Source organism: Lissotriton helveticus, chromosome 1_1 (assembly GCF_964261635.1).
Source record: "Lissotriton helveticus chromosome 1_1, aLisHel1.1, whole genome shotgun sequence".
Taxonomy (NCBI): domain Eukaryota; kingdom Metazoa; phylum Chordata; class Amphibia; order Caudata; family Salamandridae; genus Lissotriton; species Lissotriton helveticus.
In genome coordinates, this window is record NC_136057.1 from 1,454,625,653 (window position 1) to 1,454,646,046 (window position 20,394).

Here is a 20,394-nt window from a genome sequence, read left to right on the forward strand (position 1 = left end):
AGTGATGGTCGCACCCAGAAGTCCTTCATCTCCCTGCCTGCAGTGCTTTTGCAAACTGGAAGTTCTCCATAGAAAACAACAAGGCGCCCAATGTCAAAACAGCACTCTGCACCCGGCCGCCCCAGTGCCGCTGAGGGTGCACCTTTTGTGCTACTTTGTTTCCCCATTTGCCCTGACCGTAACCCTTGGAGCTTTGCTCCCACAACCAGTGGCCTGCTTGCCAGCAGCCACCAACCGGAGGCCTGCACCCGTCTGCCCTAGAGCAGCTGAAGGTGCAATAACAGTGCATCACTGACCCTGGGGGACCTTCGAGTCTATCTCCGGAACCTTAACTCCCACAGTCGATTGCTTACCTGTGAACCGATAACCTGTTTTTCCTCCATAGGATAACTTTGAAGTGTGGAGTTTTGAAATCTAAAAATATTGTCTAAAAATTGCACAAATAACCAAAACTTATTTACTTACCTGTTTACAGGAAATGTCCCAGTGCTGAATCTAGGTATCCAGCACCGAGGTAGAAAAGTAACATAAAAAGTAACTTGCCTGTAATTTACTGAAAAAGCCAATTCATTCCAATGTACTGTATTTGGTAAGTGTTGTAACCTGCTGCATCCCCTGTAAATCAAACAAAGTACAAGTTCTATTCCATTTTCAAATTGTTCTATATTCAGCAACCTAATACTGAAAAGTATTTTATGCTTACCAGTGCCAGGCTTGCTTGGTTCAAAAAATAAACCACAGTATATATTTTTATACAAAAACAGTTGGCCTAGAGTTCAGTTCTTGAGTGTGTGAATTAATTTGCTGACTAAGTGTGTACATCAAATTCTTAACACTGTCCTCTGATACTGCCTTACTGCTCGACCACTCTACCACAAATGAGAGTAAGGTGCTATCTAACTTTAACCTCTGCCTACCTCTGGGGTCACTTGGTTGCTATACACACTATACCTCATTTTGGTGTAGTATATATAGAGCCAGATTCCTTCATTGTCCCACTTAGTAATGTTGTTAAAGAATTTCCAGTTCTAACTTGACTCCCAGGAAACTTCAAAGATGAGGGCTCGGCCAGAAGAGTGTAACCGCTAGTGTTTCTGAAGATAAAGTAACATGGGTTCATTGTCACTGCCCTTCTTTGTCACTGCCCTCCTGCTCCCTCGCTGCCTTTTACCAGTCTTCCCCTTTATATTTGAAACCCACTTATTATATCTGTTCTTTTCCAGAGCTAACCCATGAATTTCTGCAGATCCTGGAGAAAACACCAAACCGTCTCAAACGTATTAGGAACTGGAGGGTGAGTGTTTGTTTTCTGGTGGTATTTGTGGGTTAAAGTTGGTTCTAGGGTGACATTTTGGCGATCTTGAGAATTTAGGAAAGCACCTAGATGACTTATTTTCACATACACAACAAAGGGTATGTGATGCTCTTGCCAATCACAGTTTAAGCTGAACTCAAGAGGCCAGATTATCCACACTTTGTAGCGTCAGACAAAATCGCCCACTTCAAGTCTGCCCTTATCTGCAAGGAAAGACTGCATTTGATAACTATGCATGTGTTCACCAAACGGGTGCCACACACTTGAAGAAAATACACTTTCCAGCCAGTCTGGTATGTCCAGTTATGCCCACATCCATAGCCCAGTCACTGGCACGCTGTGAATACTTATGTAGTGTAATCTCTTCACGGTGTTAATAGGTAAAGCACTGAGGCTGGGCTTGCAGTGAGTTTGTGGGTTGCACGTTAAAATCTTTTTCAAAGAGGTTGCCTCTTGTGTGCCTGCTTGAGCTTCTTATTTTTAGTAAGTAGCTTCTTCAAAACACTGAGGTAATAGGCTACACCTGCCCCTCAACAAATTGAAAATCAGCAAATATTGGGATTTGTATTTGAAAAAGGACTAGATTACTTTGTAGATTGTTTAAAAAAAAGCTGCCAGGTGACTGTCTTCTGACGCCTTCAGTCAATTCTGACATTTTAATTAAATCGGTTTGTTGCGTTGCATCCATAATAACAGTGTAAAAAAGTAAACTTCTCATTTAAAGTGAATTATGCTTATGGCTAAAAAGACGGGACTGTCTGATGCTTTCAGATGTTATCAAGATAATTGACACCCTTGTAAAAATCAAAACAAAATTCATTTAGTCATTTTCAGTATTTTTATTTAGGAGACAGTCCAGTGGCGAGCACAGAGACAACCTCTGGAATAAAGACGAGAGTATCCTAATGCTAACGGGCAAACCTTAGCACTGCTGTAAAATAAAGAGCAGAGAGGCGGCAGGAAGTTTTGGTTCTTGGAAATAGCAATACCCACAACCCCACCCCTTCTGTAATGAAGAGGAGGCACAGCAGAGCTGAACGTTTCTAAAGGGACCCAACGTGACACCTGATTGGCTCGCTGCCCCCCACCCCCTTTTTGTTTCCCACCCTACAGTCAGGCTTGCTTCACGTACCACACTTGCAGCGCCTGTGTGGCAGACCCTGCCTGGGACAGGCACATATTGTAGGTGGTGTATCCTGATGGCCACCGGTCTTGCACTGTGTTCTTCTCCCAGGACAAAGCTTGACACAGATGACAGCAACATGTTTGAGTCCGTAAGGTGCAGCACTCTGGTATGGCCCAGTAAAAATAAAGGGAGCAACAGCAGATTAAATGAATAGAGCACAAAAGCGAATGGCAGTGCAGAAGCGAGAAACTTCATGTGGGCACGAGACTGTGTGAGGACCATAGCATCAGTGAGAAAGTACATTACAGTGGAGAAGGAAAGCACAGGCAAAGAGAGCCTCAGTACAAAGGGAAGAAACACAAAAGAATAAGAGGCTGGGAACAGACCTAATAAGGAACGACAGAGTGAGCAGGATGTGGGGGTCCTAGAAACGTAGTGAGCCAGACTGAGTGCAAAGGGAGAGGGCAGCACAAGGAACAAAAGAGCAGATAGAGTGAGAGCAAGTAGATTTGAGACTGTTCCCTGGCGGTTGCATCTATTCCATCTCAGTACACACGTGCCTGTCTTGTTTCGCATTGTCAGGTGACGGGTGGCCCACTCACAACCCTTGCGGAAGTGTCCATGACTGGAAGTCTTCAATCAGGGCTTGAATTTGTGCGACACTCAGTGTTGGATTATCTCCCCACATGCCACTTCTGCAGTAGGCATGCTGGCCAATGGGCATGTTGTGGTGTTTGAATTGTTCCATCGGAGATGTATTTTATCCTGTTACAGACTTTGTATGTTGTATTTATGCACAATTGGGAGGCCGGGGACTGCTCGCGACCTTTGTAACGTCAAGGCTACGCCTTGGCACCGGGTCTGCCCTACCTGTTGTCTTACAGGAGGCACACTGACACCCTGTTCTGTTATGCTAAGCCTGGCAAGCGCATTGCAATAGCCATTTAACCGCTTGGCAGCGGCATCGGGCACACGGCACACCTTAAATGATAATGACTGTATCTCTGTTTTGATGGAATTGAGCGGAAGAAAGTTCTTCTTCATCCATATGGCTTTATTTGACATGCCATTTTTAAACTTTGCTTTGGTCACTGCAAGTTCTGACTCTATGGGGACTATCCCCTGGATGTCATCAGCATACAAGATAGCCTCGAACCCGCAGCTTCTAATAATTGCTGCCAGCAGGGCCACATATAAATTAAACAAGGTGGGGCTTAAGATGGATCCCTGCGAGACCCCCTTATCCATCCGCATGGTCTGAGACACAAAGGAATCCAGCTGGACACATTGTGTTCTTTCGGTCAGAAAACTTTGTATCTATTTAAGTGCCAAGCCTCTGACACCAATTTCTCATAGTTTATCCAGAAGGATGCGATGAGAGATGGTGTCAAAGGCTGTTGACAGATCAAGGAGAACTAGCATTGAAGGGGTCCCACTGTCCAGTGACATCCTTATGGAGTCTGTGACTTCCAACAATGCGGACTCCGTGCTATAACAAGCCCGGAATCCTGACTGGGATGGCTCCAATAGGTTATTCTGTTCCAAATAACCAGAGAGATGACGATTGATTAATGTCTCCAAGATTTTTGAGCTACAAGGGAGGAGAGAGATTGGTCTATAATTTTGTAGATCAGTAGGATCTGCTAGCGCCTTTTTCAGCAATGGCTTGATGCGTGCGTGTTTCCACTTACGAGGAAACGTGGCTGTATTTAACAAGATATGACCGGCTTCAGTGAGCACTTCGGCTAGGATCGGAGTGAGTTTTGACATAATGAAAGGCGGAACCGGGTCTGGTGAAGATCCAGATTTCATGTGGTCTAGTAAGGAGCCCACATGCTCACCAGTGATACCAGGAAAATATTCCTAGGCTAGGGAAAAGAGGGTTGTCCTGGGGAGGAGTGCCCTCATAATTAGCCTCTTCCTGACCGAAAGAGCTATAGATTTGATCAATCTGTTGAATAAAATGGCTAGCTAGGTCCTCACATAACTCTTGTGTGGGAGGAGGTAGAGGATTATTGGCCTTCGGGTTGGAGAACTCCTTTAGAATCTTAAAGAGCTCCTTGGAAGAGTTCTTAGCTTCTGTAATTCTGGCACCAAGATGTGCTCCTCTGGCTAAGTTGCAGCTTTTTAAATAAGCTCTGTTTGCAACTCGATAGAGCACTTTTTCTTTCTCTTATTTTGATTCCCTCCATGTTCCTTAGTTCTACATATGGCCTTATCTCTCTTGAGAGTTTCTGAATACCATGGGGCTGGGGCTGCCCTGTTATGGATTTTTACCCTCTTAAGCGGTGCAATGGAGTCTAGGGCTTCGGTTACAGAAGCTTCAAACCTTTCTAAGGCTGTGTCACTGTCTTCACAGTTCGTAAGGGGGGGTGTGGGCGAGACTAAAGGCAGAGGATGTCACCTTTTTCCACGATCTACAGAATTTCCTACAGGCTTGAGGGTGGCCGGCCAATTTCGTAAATGCCCAAGAGAAACTTAGTGCTGAACGGTCCGACCAACCTAATGTTCGGGGGAGGGCTCTACTACTAATTCCGGGATATTAGTGAAATTGGTGTCCAGCAAATGCCCGGCAATATGTGGGACTACGTACTCTGGAGGAAAGGTCCAATGACTCCATAGCTGCAACTAAGCAGACAGACTCTACGTTGGAGAGAACATCCAAACGGTGGTTAAAGTCCCCTACCAGTAGGAACGTCTCAGTTTGTAGTTTGTAAGGGGCCAACCTTTCTAATAGTGAAGTGCAAAACTCTTTCTTGTTTCCTCCTGTTGGTTGATAAACTAACTCTCCCGACCATTCAGTCGCCCGAGCCCGCTCCACCCTGAAATCCAACAACTCCATATTGGAGGAAGAGACCGTGTCGAAAGTCTTGATGTAATAAGGTGGACACGTGGCAATAGCTAGACCTCCGTCCCCCTTGTCTGATCTATCCAAACGTACAACAGAGTATTCAGCGGGGAATGCTGTTGCCAGTGCCGGTGTGGCATCATTGTGCAACCAGGTCTCTGTGAAGAAACCTATGTCTGGTTTTAGATCGTCCAGCAGATACTAGTTTTCTTCCACATGCTTTGGAATGGATCTAGCGTTAAGATACACCCAATGAAAGGGGGCTGCTTGCCCTCCCTTGGTCTACTTCTCTACCCTAAAGGGCTGTTTCTTACCTAATCGATTATTCGTGGGGGGGAGGTGTATGGGGCCCGATGTTCGCTGTTGCTCAGCCACCGACCAACCACACTGTAGGCATTTCCCCAGAAGGATCCCGTCCTCTACTGGAGGATTATCTTTGCAACCCGCGCTAGGGGCCAAATCCCCCAGCTCCAACAACAGCTCTCTGGAGTAGCCTAACACGGGTGAAGGGAAAATTCTACTAGGAATTGGGAAAGCAACAGATGCTAAGATCAATATGCAAAGAAAGAATCATTTTATACTATTGTGTTTGCCTGACTTTCTCTTGCTAAGTTATCTGTAAAGGGTTGTCTGTGTTTTCACAAGTCTCTCGGTAGAGGCTATAAGCTTGGAACTAGGGATGCACAGTATAATTGGGAAAGGATACATCAGATCTTTTGACTTTTTTCTGGATGATATACTAAACCTAGAATCCCACATCATTGTAGTTGCTAAATCAGCCGTTTAACAGCTAAAACTGCTAATATTAAGAAGTGTATTCCCTCAGAGGATCTCAAACAGGTAATTCAAGCTCTAATGATCTTCTCTGTATAGAGTATGGAGTCTCTCTATTCAAGGCCTCCCTGACATTAGGAAAGCCAAATTCAAAGCAATCCTCCTTGTAGCAGCAAAAAGGATCATACGTACTAAGAAAGTTGAGTACATTGCACCTGCTCTGATGCAACTTAGATGACTCCCTTAACTAGTACAATGCATATTAAGGTCAGTAAGTGACATTTTCAAAGCACTGAAACTTAACACTCCCCACTATCTAAATAATAAAGTAATGCTTACAAGAACAAGAAGAGGCCTATCTGTGGCACAGACAAGCTAAGCTCCCTTTGTGAGCGCATCTCTGCAAGAAGACCTCCTCTCTAAAGCATTAATTCTCAGACTTTTCTCCGTGACATTTGTTGCTGTAGATACACATTCTCAGCCTACTCCTGCGATCTAGTGTTGGACTCTATGTTTCCAAGTTGTTTGACGACGTCTTCAAACACTTTTTCATTCTCCAGATGTTCCATGGACACTGGCCTCCCATTGATGCCTCATCACCAGGGCCTCGGGTCCTTCCCGAGGCTCTTCACCACTCATCTTGGAGAATTAGTTGTGCTACTCCAAATTCCTGTGGACTACCACCACGAGGTGTGCAAACTCTGCCTCTCCCTCCAACACGGCAGGACCACGTGTGAGGTCTGCATTGCTTTCTGGTCGAAGAAGACTCTTCGGCACTGATGAAGCGGAGGTGGGCACCTCAGAGGATGGGGTCTGGCGACTCCCCAAACACCTTTTGAGGAGCACAGTGTCAAAGAAGAGGCTGGCCTTTCTGAGGCACAGCCCCTCCAGTTGTCACTAAGCCTGGAGGTGGCCTTCTCTGATTCCCACGGGTCTGAGGAGGAAGAAGAACAGGCCCGAGTGCCTCAAGGCAGTGGACGAAGACTCCAGCCGTGAGAGTGATTGTCACCAACACACAAATTAAGCCAGTACAACTGCTTCAAATCGAGGCGGAGCACTGTACATCCACTCCCACCGCACCCCTTTCAAGTTAGTAGTTGAACCTGTTGCCTAAAAACAGCAAGCAGAACCACCACTGCATTTGGGCCATGGTCAACACCGACCGAAAGCTTCGGAGCAAATAACACTCACTCCTCCGGGCACTGTTCCAACTTGTCCATTGGCCCTGAAGATACTACACAAGCACCGCAGATCTTCGATGACAAGAGGCCCCTCAGGACAGGCACCAAAGCTCATAGTGACGGCGAAATCAGTCTTGATGTCGAGAACGCCTTTAGCTTCATGAGCACAGTCGGTGACCAAAAAGCCAGAACTCATCCTCCAGCAACTACATCAGTGGCTGGCTGCATGACAAACACCTTTTCATTCATGCGCAGATAGGCATGGTCTCGCCCAAGCTTCCTCCAAAGCCAGCTGAGTCTTTACCACAAAAAAGGAAGCTCACCTTCGAGGAGGAAATTTCTCTAGAGCCTCCTCCAGCTCTCAAGCACAAAAGGCACAAAGACAAGGGCACCAGCCCTTTCCCTGTTGTGCCACCTCCACCACATAATTCCCCTCTTCTGTACTCACCAGAGGGAGCAGCTCATTTATCCCTGTCAACCCCTAAGATGCACCTCATGACCCAGTGCCTACTGATGACCGGTGGAATGACTATAATGTCGACCCCCCCAGGCGATGCAGGCCCTGATCTGTACCCAGCCAGGCCATCCTCCCAGATGATACTACAGCCTATGATGAAGTTATAAAAAAGGCAGCCACATATAACAAGGTGGATCTGTGCGTCCTCCAAGAGGACAACTTCTTTCTGGTGGCGATGTAGTCCAAGATCAAACGCATAATGCAGTTCCCCCTGTGCTTAAGGAGATGCTGAAAACCCCCCCCAGACACCTTTAAAGAGTCTGTAAAAGCAAGGGTAGTAACACCCCAGCTGGACATAAAATAAAAGCCCTCTTCCAAAGACCCACTCTACATATGTGGGCACATACCTCCTGACTCCCTTGTGGCCCAAAGTGCGTGAAAGAGAGCTGACTACAGGATATGCTCCCCTTCTAGGTAAGGAGCGCAAGAAAATCGATGCGGGGAGAAAAGAGTTGCAGTGCAAGCAACCAAGCACTAAAGAATGGCCATCTCTGTTAGCCTGCTCTCCTGATAAAGCGAGGCATTTGGATGAGATGCACTATAGTTAGCTGGAGCATAGACAAAGGGAAGAGAAATTGGTGACTGAAAGGAAAACCTTCTCCAGCGCCACCTTCCGCTATGCCCTGATATCGCTGACACTGTGACTGAATGGGTTAATACAAGAATCCTAGTAGGACGCCCCTCCTTGCTACGTGTTTCCGGTTTTAAATTGTAAGTACCGCAGCATCTGCTCAACCTAGCATTTGATGGCGAACATCTCCTCGGCCCTCAGGTTGACTTGATTATGGAGAAGCTTAAAAAGGACACAGCAGCCACCCCTGTTGGTGGGGGTCCTTTCAGTGTCAACAATACAGGACAGGTAGCAAAGCCATCTCCCAGACCATTCTTCCTCCTATCAAAGACTACAGTTGACCTGCCACCAGCAGTGACCATGGGACTACTCCAGGGTGGCGTTCAGGGGTAGCAAAACAACAGCAGGGGTAAAGAAGCCTCCACGGAGTGACTACAACCCCCAAAATAAGTTAAATAACAACACACTTGCCTTTACTTCAAGAGTATCTCAATAAGTGCATTCTCTTATACAGTTTTGTTGTATTTTGTGACAACAAAATGAATAGATCACATATGAACTCAAGTGACACAACAGTAACTGAAAAACAGGTTTCCATGGGTCAAATGCCTTATTTCTGTTTAACCTATAAATAACAAAGTAAAACATTCCCTTTCTCAAAACCAAGGAAAATGAAACATTGGGAGAAATATTTAACACACACTACTCCTCACAGTGCTGTCACCATTTCTCCCCCTTGTACAGTTATTTAAATGATGCAAATCTAATGACGTTTTGTTTTTAAAAATGTTAGTGTTATTGTAATAAGTTGTATTATGAAATGTTATGGATGTAATATAAATGTCATCTGAGAGGTGAGCATATTTGTTTCATCAATATTGTGTGATTGAAGGAGACTTATACAGCGACAGGGTGAGGAACAAAAGGGGGAAACAAAACCATTAACAAGAGAACATAAAAAGAGAGCGTTTACCAACAAACGGGACGGACAGGAGAGTCAGAAGGAAAATGGAACAAGAACGACACAGCAAGGGTTACAGTGGTAGTGAAAGTAAACACACAACTGGAATAAGAGGGCGAGAAAAAGGAGAGAGAGAAAATGAGTAGTAAGGGGAGGCGCTGAACAAGGAAGGAAACAAAAAACAACTCGAAATGAGAGAACAAGGAGCAAAACCGACCCAAGGGAAAACTGAAAGAAGTAATAATAGACTCCACAAAGGGAGCTAGTACTATGCGGTAAGCGAGTAGTATAGAAATGGCCTAAGGAATAAAAACAAAGTGCCTAGAAAGTTAAAGCCACAGAAGGAACATCAGCGAGTGAAAGAGAGAAGTCAAAGACATTGAGAGACAGCATCAAGGGAGAAAGAAAAGAAACCAGTATAATAGTGCAAGGAACATATGAGATGGAAAAATAGAGACAGAAAGAGCGCATAGAAGATCAGATTGGTCAAAGGGAGTTAAAGCGACCGACGTAGATGAGCCACAGCATATTGAGAGTAAGTGCGAATGGAATGAGAAAACCTAGGGAGAAGAAAATGACTGAATGGAATTGAGAAACATAAAGAAAGAAAAACGGAGAAAGGTCACTGCCATTTATTTTAACAAGCTATCGTTATGTACATGATTTAAATGCTGGATAAAGTGTAGCCACCGTCATATCTATGTATTGAAAAACGAGCCTAATAACTGTTGTACTCTTCAGATTTAAAAATGAGGAACGTTGGCAAGAGATATTTAAGTGGCATTAAATAGGGTAAGATGAGGAGAGAGTTTTGCTATAAGCTTTGTGAATGGCCAGGCTAAACTGTCTTTTAAAATATGTAGTTAAATTGCTAAGTCTCAAATATAGACCTGGGTTCTTTGGCACTTGTCCAAACGTTGTGTAGTTCTTGTGAAATCATTTAATCTCCTTGCCCCTCACACTGCTCACTCTTCCCATTTCTACAGACTGCCTGCTGGTGCAAGCTTTTCACACTGCCCTCCCCCGGGAAGTGTTGCACGCAGAGGGAGCGCGCTGCAATTATTAACTCTGCCTTCTTCATTCCAGGCCTGCCAAGCAGCAAAGAAGCCAAAGACCAGTGAGGAAGAAGAGGACGATGGTGGCATGTCAGAGCAGACCATCCTCAATATGATTTCTCGCAGCTCCTCGGATTGTACTATGGCTGGGATCCTGAATATGTCTGCAGCTCCAGCGGGGTTACAACCATCATTTCCCGCTTCAACCCTGGCCACCTCCAGCGAAGGGTCAGTCTTGCAGCAGCCTTGGCCTTCCAAACAGGATTCCTCATCTGCCTCCAGCCAGACCCAGCCGACAGACGGTGTGCCAGGCGCTTCACTAAAGCACAGCGCCAAGGCTCTTCCCTCCTCCAAAGTGTCCCTGAAGGAGTATAGAGCCAAGCATGCTGAGGAGCTGGCAGCACAGAAGCGGCAGGTGGAAAAGATGGGCGCCAGCGTGAAGGAGCAGTATGCGCATGCGGCCCAGAACCTGCTAGCACAGCAGCAAAGAGAGCGCCAAGCTCAGCCGTCTCCCATCATCCTCAAGCTCCCTGTGGCGGAGAACCCAGAGCGGGTGCCGGCCGAGCGCCCAGACAAGTCTGCACTCAAGGTCCGCCTGCCGGCTTCGGGAACTGGAGGTGAGAAAGGCCAGCCCAAGCCGGAGGAGATCAAACTGCGAATCAAGGTTCCTTCATCAGAGCGGCAGAGCTCCTCTGATGAGAGCAAGAGCAAAGACAAGCATAAGAGCAGCTCATCCAACCATCACCACCACCATCATCACCACAACCACCATTCCCACAAACACACACACTCCTCGTCAGCCAGGAGCAGCAGCAAGCACAGCAGTGACTCCAAGCATGGGAGTCAGCCGAGCTCTTCGTCCCACAAGAGCTCCAGCTCCTCATCCTCGTCTAGAAAGAGACCACATCCAGAGGATGGAACGTCGCATGAACACCCCTCAAAGTCCAGCAAAAGCTCTAAATCTTCCAGTGGGGCATATCCCTTCCCAAGCCTAGCTCCTGTGCAAAGCACAGACTCGCCAAGCCTCACCTTCCAGCAGGCTAATTACAAATCCCGGAGCAGTCATGGGAGATCAGATCGAGGGCACCCGGGTGCCAATGGGCATAATACCAGTCAACCTATTGCTTACCAGGACACTGTCAATATGCTGCATTCCTTGCTGAGTGCTCAGGGGGTGCAACCCACCCAGCCCCCTGCCTTCCAGTTTGTTGCTAACTTGGGTGACCATCGCAGCGCTCGTCCCGCTGGAAGCTCCAGACCTGGAAACATAGACAAACTGCGGCCACCGCCGCTACCTGCAGACCCTCCACCTCCCCTACCTCCTCTTCCTAAATAAATCACTGCTCCCGCTAAGTTTTAACAAGTTTGGTCTTTTGGACCAGTATGAAATCCTTGCTGGGAAGACAACCCAGTGTATCACCACTGTCTCAGAGGAGCAACTTAATATTGTGTTTAAAGGTGAGACTGCTTCATCCAGGTTCCACTGTCTGACTTACTACCCCTCTTTAGCCCTCTCCCCAGATGCTTTCTTTCACTATAAAGGAATGATCAGGAGTGAGTCCTTTTTCGCTTATCTTCCCATCACTATACCTGTCCATGCTTCTCTGTCTTGCATTCATCCTATGTCACTTCCTGGTGACCCTCTACTTCCTTGCCTTCCGTGTTTGAGGCTTCTTCCTTCCTCCTGAAGGCAAACTGCCTTTCACTATCGCTATCTCAAATGATTTTCCCTTCTTGCCCCCACCTGACTTAAATCCACTCCTCAGTTGCACTCGCTCTTTTGTCCCCATCCATCTACTAGCCCTCCCAATCTCTTCACCCCGCCCTTTGTATTCCACAACTTTCCCTTCCTGTCCTTCTCCATTCTTTTGTCCCTTTCCCCTTTAGCCCTAAATGTTTCTTGTGCACTCAATCCTCTTTTACTTGTTTTGATCAGAAAGATCATGACTCTGCACCTTGGAATACTTTTTTTTATTTGTCAGTGGGGATTTTTAAATATTTAAAATGTTTTCAGAAAAAAAACTTTAAAAGATTTTTAAAACATGTAAAAAAGAATCTCTTTAGTCTAAGGGTTATACCCATTCATTGTTCTCTTAGAAAGGTGAAGATGTGTTTGCATCCCCAGAAATACTGTACATGACGCCAGATCTGATCCCTGCCTCTCTGTGAGAGACCTTGTATGGGCGAGCTGCTCTTTGTGCTACATTCTGGAACTATGCAACAATCCAGGATTGAGAGGCTGCCTCCAGCGTGGAAGGGCCCTTAAGAACAGACTATGGAGAACTTTGCTTATTGTCTAACATGAGTGCTTCAATGGGCCCAACACCCCAACCTACAGAGCGAGGAAATTGGGGTGTGGAGTGAGAGTAGCCCATTTTAAATTCCTTCTATTATCCCACCCATGGGCCCTGTGGTGCCCCCTTTATGTGGAGCAGTCACTGTGGGAATCTAGGAATAGACTTATAGGGGACCCACTCCGTTCTCTCAGCTCTTGGCTTGGGGCCATATCGCGTCCATCTCCTTTGAGGGCCGCGTGATATATATATGCAGGACACCCCACTACTGATTTCCGTTATGGTAGGCATATGCTGAGAAAAATGAAAGTAGTATTGTCATTAGTGCTGTGTAGATGTTGCTACCTGCACCCCTAAACTGCCTGGAAAGATCTGCACCTTTCAGTCAGTGTGCCACAACTTATGCCTCAAGAGGTGCTAAAGAGGGGACAGCTGGAGTGCCTGTGTTACGTGTGAAGTGTTGTGAACTTGAGCATTCCTTCGACTCAGGGATGACTGGTAGGGCTTTTTGTTGAGGGCAGTGCCCTGTATTTCACAGACCCAGAAGCGCTTGCTAGCATCTCTGCTGGGTGCCCCAGTGATGCCAGCTGTACACTCCAGTGGTGGCCTAAAATATATTTTGGTAGCGTTGTGATACAGATGCGTGGGAAATAAGAAATTAATTAATCTCATTCTTTTTCAGAACCACCAAATTTGCATTAAAAAAGTGTTAATATATAAAATAATAAAATACAACACATTGGTCGACATCAGGGGTGTTTAAATTGTAGAGTTGTGATATTTCAGCAGGAAGTTTTGTGTCAACTGTGGTCACGTAGGGAGCATCTTGAAAACTGGCCAGTTCTCAAGACCATCAACGTAATTTAGCCACCAGGCCTGAATTTGGGAAGGTCCAATTACAGAAGAATTTGTCATATCCAGGGTATGGTGGAGGAATCGCTTAGCATTTCCTCATTTTTCATCAGATTATAGTCTGAACAGAGGGGCAGAGTCCATTTTGTCTGACTAGATATTACTCACAAATTCAGATAGTATAGTAGAATGTAGAGTTTTGAGAGGGACGGTGGAGAGTGTGTTCTTGGGAATAACCTTACAAAATTGCTAACATTTGATTCTATTTCAGTGGAATTGCCTTGGTTTGCTATCCTTCCTGTTTTCCTATACATTCTCGCACTGCGAAGTAGGGAGCCTTTGGTGCTTGTGTTTAATGGTGCTACACAATTTAAGGAGAAGCAGAACCAAGCAATTTTCCTGGTGCTAGCTGGGTGAGAATCCCCCGAACGTGAACTCTGGGTCCATAGGTTTACTTAACATTCCTCACCTTGTGTTATTCTGCTACACAAAACTGAACTGCACAAAAAGTGTGTTTGCTGAAATGGCATACTCTGTCCTGTATGTATTCTGAAGGAACAACATGGCCCAGCAGGAACATGTTGGTTCCAGATCCAATGTTGACTTGTCTGCCTCCGTTCAAGCCTTCTTTGCTCAGATTCTCTTCTGTATAGTAATCACATTTAAATGGTGAATTTCACCAGCACGGTCTCAAAGATGTAGGAAGCTTTCCATCTCAATGTTGTCTTTTGCCACCTCCCAGTGATGCAAATTGAAAATGGGATTTTTAAAAATGATTTTAGTTTAGTTCAGTCTTAGAAATGTACACTCTGTTTCCATGTAAAGTGACTGCCCCAAAAGTTGCACGCTGTTTTTTTTGTCAGGAAGCAAAAATATTCCTGTCTTCTTTCCACCAGAACTTGCATGCTACCATGAGAAGGCAAATTCAAGGGCTTCTGCCCTGCTGTATCTTGAGTGGTGTTCTGTACAAATACAGGGCAATTAAGCACCCAACCAGCTTGTACATTCTGTGTAGGCTGTCATACAGGAATTCCAAATCCAGCCAGCAATACAAGAGCAGGTCCTTAGTTGAAGAGCTTAGAAAGATAAACTGCTGATGCCCGAAAGATGAAGACTCCTTTTACTCCAAGGCTTTGCCTCCTCGTCACGCAGCTTACCCCCTGCAATTTAGCACAGGGTTTTTTGTTGTTTTCTTCCCCCCCAGAATGGTGGTGTATTAGGTTGCTACGGTAGAGATGAGTGGAAGAAGGGATGGTCATAAATCTGATTAAGCCGAAGCAGTAAGAATAGTGAAGCAACAGGTAGCAAGTATGTTGTACTAATTCTTGCATCCCAGTGCACTCAATCCTACCACTGAGAAGATTCCCTAAGCATGAAGTGCTTGATGGAGACAAATTGACTGAATTTGTAGAGCTCCAGAGCTGAGCTGCAAGTTTTCTTATCCAGAGCAAAGGATCTAGACTAAAACCTTTTTTTCATACATTATCTTGGAATGTTATATTACATTCAATAGTTCCTCTGTACCTCTGGGGTCAGAATTTCTGAATATACTTCTTGTTGTGATGGGCAAAACTAAATCTTTCTCTCACCACATGTGTAATCCCCAGATTTCACAATCTCTTTCTCCACTTGTGTGAGTAACAAAAAAAAGTAGAGACAAAAAGTAGAAAATCACACTAGCGTAGGTTACGACGTGAAGGGTGTTGTAAAGTGTATTAAATATGTTTCTGGGAAGGTGAAAGGGTTAATGTTAGGGTTGTTGCAAGTGTTAGGGTTAGGTTAGGGTTGGGTTAAAGTTAGAGGTAAAGAAGAAGGGATTTTTTTAGGAAAAGTGTTATGAGTGTAGTATGGGGTAATGTTAGGATTTGTGTTAGATATGGAGTTAACGTTAGGTTTTATTTAGGGGCTGGGTTAGAGGATTTTGAGGGTATAATAGATAATATTAAGATGTTCTGGAATTTCTTGTCTGGGGTATCTGCCTGCAAAATATCAGAGACAACTTGGTAAAAGAGGAAAAATAGGTTAGGGAATAAGGAGGGAGTAACAGCGAGGGTTTAAGGGTCCAAGCATGGATGTTCAATTCACAGATATACTTTTATAAATTCAACTTGTTTACCGCTATAATTCTGAATTTTCAGTAGACATGTTAGAGGCAGCATATCTTTTTTACTTTTTATCTCTACTTTTTTAAATCTACTTTTACATATATATTCTATTTATATTTGTTTGCACACAATGGAAAGGTAATAATATACCAAACCAAGTTATTCATGGTCAGTTACTCATTTTCCCCCTAGTTTTTAAAATAAAATCATAATTTGTTTTCTGCAAATTACTTTGGCGATGGCAGTGTCACTCGCTTTGAGATTAGTGGCTACTACAAAAAGTCAGATGGTCACTTTTGCTTGTTGGGGTCCCAGTTTGCACCTGAAAATACAATGTAGTGGAAGCTTTTTCTTGTTCTTTCCTTCATACTGCAGCACCTTAAATACTAAACCGGGGTTGTCTCTGATAATTGAGCTTCTCTGTACTTCTCAGAAGAATATGCTGGAGCTTGAGGTAAGCATGTTTATGATAGGGTCATGTCAAAATCAGTGTTTGATTCAGTTTTACTGTCACAAGAATTCTTTGGTTGGGTGTAAATCTGTCCTTTGAAAGTGAACGTGTAAGACTCTGTCTTAAACATTTATTTAATGCAGTACAAAAATAAGTCCGCTTTACCTCCCTCAGGAAGCCCCATAAGTCCTCCACTCCTGCTGCTTGATTGATCACATGGTGCTCAAAGTTATGCTAAGCGATTAGCCACACTGCAAAGATTTTTTAGCAAAAGTGGATAGTCATTTTTGAACTGCTTCAATGTTTTGATATCCCTTTTAAATGTCTTTCTAAATCTGGAAAGAGCAGGAAAGCTTAGAAAGTTAAGCACTTACTATTGACAATTGGTATGCCCTGAAGCTCGTGGGCTCAAATACCACTCGTCCACCTCAGCCTTTCATTTTTTTCAAGGCTGATGAACTGAATAAGCGTAACCAGGTAATAGCAACACCTGTTATTTACAGTGGAAGAAGCAGCAATACCACGATGAAGGGCTATATAAAAACAAGTTATTACCAGGCCACAAAGGACTAGAAATGTGTTTCATGCAGTGGTAGAGTGAACGACTAAAATCTTTCCCTCGCTGCATTCATAATCTTCCTTTTTTATCAGGTGGTGGTACCTCCCTGGCCACCGAGATTTGTCTTTTCCCTAGCACTGCCACCATAAATTATAGCCCTGGAAGCACTTAAAGTAACAACAAATTGTTCACTCGATTGTGTTTTAATCCTATTTAATTCCAGAACCTTTTAAAACGCATTAGAAAACTCTTTCTTCTATACCACATTAGACATTAGGTTTGGAAGGGACTATTGCTAGGTTGTTGCAGAGCAACTTCTTTGTCACCACAGAAGCACATTCAGCAGATTAAGGGTTCTGTATAGACAGATTTTGTTATCTCTTTTGCAGCTATTCGAGTCAACTGATGTTAATGTTGAATACAATGCTTTGTGCTGCATGTGCATTGGAATTCAGTTCTTCTGTGGGAATGGAGACAGCTGGAATTTGCTTTAGACCCATGTCCTCTAGAAGCTGCAACAAAAACCATGTTTTGAAAAACAGATATGGAAAGATTTTAAAAGTTGTTTGGAGGAAGGAAGTTAATGTAGTGGAGGTGCATTATTAAGGATACGATCGTGGATTGACAGGGTTTAATTTGGAATAGTGATTATTCATCTGCGTTAAACAAAGCAAACGCTTCAGTATGCTTGTTTTTAAAACCCCTTGTGGATGTTCTTTAAAATATATATCAGTTTGGAAATCTCAAGTACTAAGTAAGTCAGTACCCTGCAGTGGAAACCCAGTTCAGGAAGCGACCTTAATTGCTTCTTAGTTAACAGCATGGTACCACATCAGTTCACAGAATTCTTAGTACCAAGACAGAAAGAGTCAAAGTTGAGATCTCGGCAGCCTTCAAGAATATAGCGCCTTAATATCTGGCAGAACACCAGTTGGATGCAGGTTGATTGACTAGACAGGGGCTCAGGAAGGCCTGGCTCCAATCTGTCAGCAATGTGTGAGGCTTCCATTAGCCATAACACTACTTCTGAAATCGAATAGAGGGACAGTTCTATTGAAAATGTCTTCCTGGTCAGTCTCCTCACGAAAAACACAAGTTAAGAGAAAGCATACAAGCAACATCCCGTTTGTTCTCACGGGTAGATTCCAATTGAAGCTAGTATGTCAAGGGAAATCTCTCAAATGGCCTAGAGTACTAGCAGATATGTGTTTCCCCTGTAGCAACACCCTATGTTGTGGTACTATTGACCTGTTCTTGATAACACAATCAGAAAATAAAGAATCTGGTAAATGAAGGATGTGAACGAAAAACATCACTTCCCCTCTGTGTTTATTCACACTTGAACACATTTTTCTTCTGGGGCATCCACCCCAAATAAATTACCCCACAGGAACAAATGTGTTACTGCTAATACTGCTGTATGTGAAACTCCCAAGCATATCAAATGTAAAGCGTAATGGTCAGAGGCCTTTGTACAAGTAAATGTATTTGATGTGAAAAGGGAAAGATCCTAGAATTATTTTAAAAACTGTGAAGGTCGCCTTTTAAATAATAGAAGAGGAACTTGTTTTGGTGAAAAGGGGGGAGTGTGTGGAAGTTGGCAGAGCTTCCCACTCTTTGGCTTCTGCTGCTAAGCTCCTGAATCAATAGAGCATCTTCCTTCTGGAACAATAACATTGAAGGGAGGTTAAAAGAAGTCCTGAATACATGGCTCAAACAGTCTTTATTCCTACTTGTTCTTACTACAAAATGGATACTTGAATGGAATGCCCAACCAGCCTGGAATAACATTGCTACTATTGACCAGGCGACTTGTGACTCATTACACGTAAGCAGAAATTAAATGCAGTAGGCCTCATTGCTTTTTTGTTTGATCCTGACCGTTTTTATTCGAACTCAGTTCAGTGTAACTCTGCAGCACTTCGATTTTGGGCTATGAATCTTCTATAAAATGTGTTTAAAGCTGATCTTTTTTCCCACCCTTCTTTGCAGCATCTATTTCATGCTTGTCATATCTACAGTCAAGGGTAGTGCTGGCAGAAAGTTACAAGGAGTAGTGAACTGTGTAGGCAAGCATGCTAACCACCATGGTTACGACAACCTGTGTTCAGTGTTAAGCAAACTGTGCGTTTATTCTATGTGGCAGTATATTTCTTTTAAATTTAACTCACTATAGGTGTGGCTACAGATAAGACACACTTCCAGGTCTTCCTTTTCATCACCCTTCTGAAAAACGTTGCTGTGGGGGAGGGTTGTCAAATTGCTTCTTGCTCTTTCTGTTTGGTGACTTCTAATGCAAACCGCCACAACCTTCCCTTCATTTCTTTGGGGCCTGGGAGGCATTTTTTACTGACATTGGGTAGGGTCATTCTTGGGCCCTATTAGTCAATAAGAAAGACACAGCGTGGCTGCTTTTCATTCACCCGGCGGTCTTGGGGTGTGCTGACCGAATAGGACCATGGGATAGATATTGTTTCTTAAAGGCAATAAATGATCAATTCTTGGCTGTTAGACCAAAAAGTAATCTGTTACACAGTACACAGTATCAATCATTGGCTCAAGCAAGGAAATAAAGGACTGTATTCTTTAAGCTTGCTTGTAATACCTAGGAGGCAATTTGCATGCATTTGGGAAAGAAAACCGAAGTTATTTAACGGTCGTCAGAGAAAGGGCTTGGTCCAAATCGTTTTTGGGATTTCAACTAGGAAATGATGAGCAAGTGACTACAATGGACATGCTTCATGTTTGCATTAAATGTAATAATGTTTTGTGATTGCTGTCCCAAAAATCATCCTATGCTCCACAATGGTAGAACAAAGGGGTGCGTTATTGGCACACTCACTGTCTAGACCATTGAGGGCCATGTCAAAGACAAATAAAAAAAACTATTGCCCATAACTTGACCATATTATGGGCTTCTTTTTATGCCTGCCTGTCCAGGATGTGGGTCTGCCGGGTGGCCGCATTCCACATTTTACCTCGATTTAATGGGGAAATCTGTGGGAATTCATGTAGTTCAAGCAATTGACATCTAACCTTTGGGCAGCAAGGATTGTGCCTGGTTTCTTTTTAACAACTGGTCATACTGCAATTTGTGTCCTGTACTGAAAAGTTGCCATGAACTAAAAAGAATAAAATGTATTTGTAGTTGTGTAACCAAAGAGAGCAATGTTTGGGCCGCACGGACCCTCTCTCAGGGATTTCCTTGCAGTGATAAGGGACCCTTGTGGTGCCTGGAATGTTTATTTGGGGTGGGAGCCACTGGAAAGTAGGCCCGGTTAATGCAGTGTACAATCCCCTTCTCCTAGCATCCTTTCAGGCCCGAGGCATCAGTGTTATACGTTCTAGCAAGGGCTTTCTGCTCTGTGTCATGAAAGATGTATAATTTTATATTCTGGATTTTGGATGTTTGATATCTTGCTACTAAGAATGTTTCTATCTGTATTTATCATCGTACTGAATATGCATTAAAGGTGAAACAATACCTCATGCTGTGTCCTGTTATCTGTTCAGTGTGTAATGCATTCTTTCTTGTATCTTTTCTAGCCAAACAATTTTTTACTTATTAATTGTGTTTGACTGATGGTAGCTATCATAGCATTTAATCAATATAGGGACGGTGCAAGGCATCCCCCCCCTCCAATCAGAACAGAGCTAGCAGCCTGGTGTGAGGTGGAGGAGAATCTACACTGACTCCGTTATGGGAGAGATTTTAGCATGCCCCGACACCACTTGGTCAATCACATACTAAACAGAAGAGACGCACTTTGAGGAGGAAACCTCAA

The 20,394-nt window shown here is 44.1% G+C and overlaps 1 protein-coding gene across 2 annotated transcripts in view; it reads left to right on the forward strand.

The window, feature by feature from the left end:
* The window catches only part of CCNT1 (cyclin T1), a 69,905-nt gene extending 56,518 nt beyond the window's left edge, over nucleotides 1-13,387 (forward strand). For both annotated transcript variants that reach the window (XM_078685921.1, XM_078685916.1), the window contains 2 exons: nucleotides 1,224-1,294; nucleotides 10,380-13,387. In XM_078685921.1, coding sequence (XP_078542047.1) covers nucleotides 1,224-1,294; nucleotides 10,380-11,684 — 1,376 coding nt within the window. In that variant the 3' untranslated portion in view covers nucleotides 11,685-13,387. The remainder of the gene's footprint in view (nucleotides 1-1,223; nucleotides 1,295-10,379) is intronic.
* The last annotated feature ends 7,007 nt before the right edge of the window (nucleotides 13,388-20,394 follow it).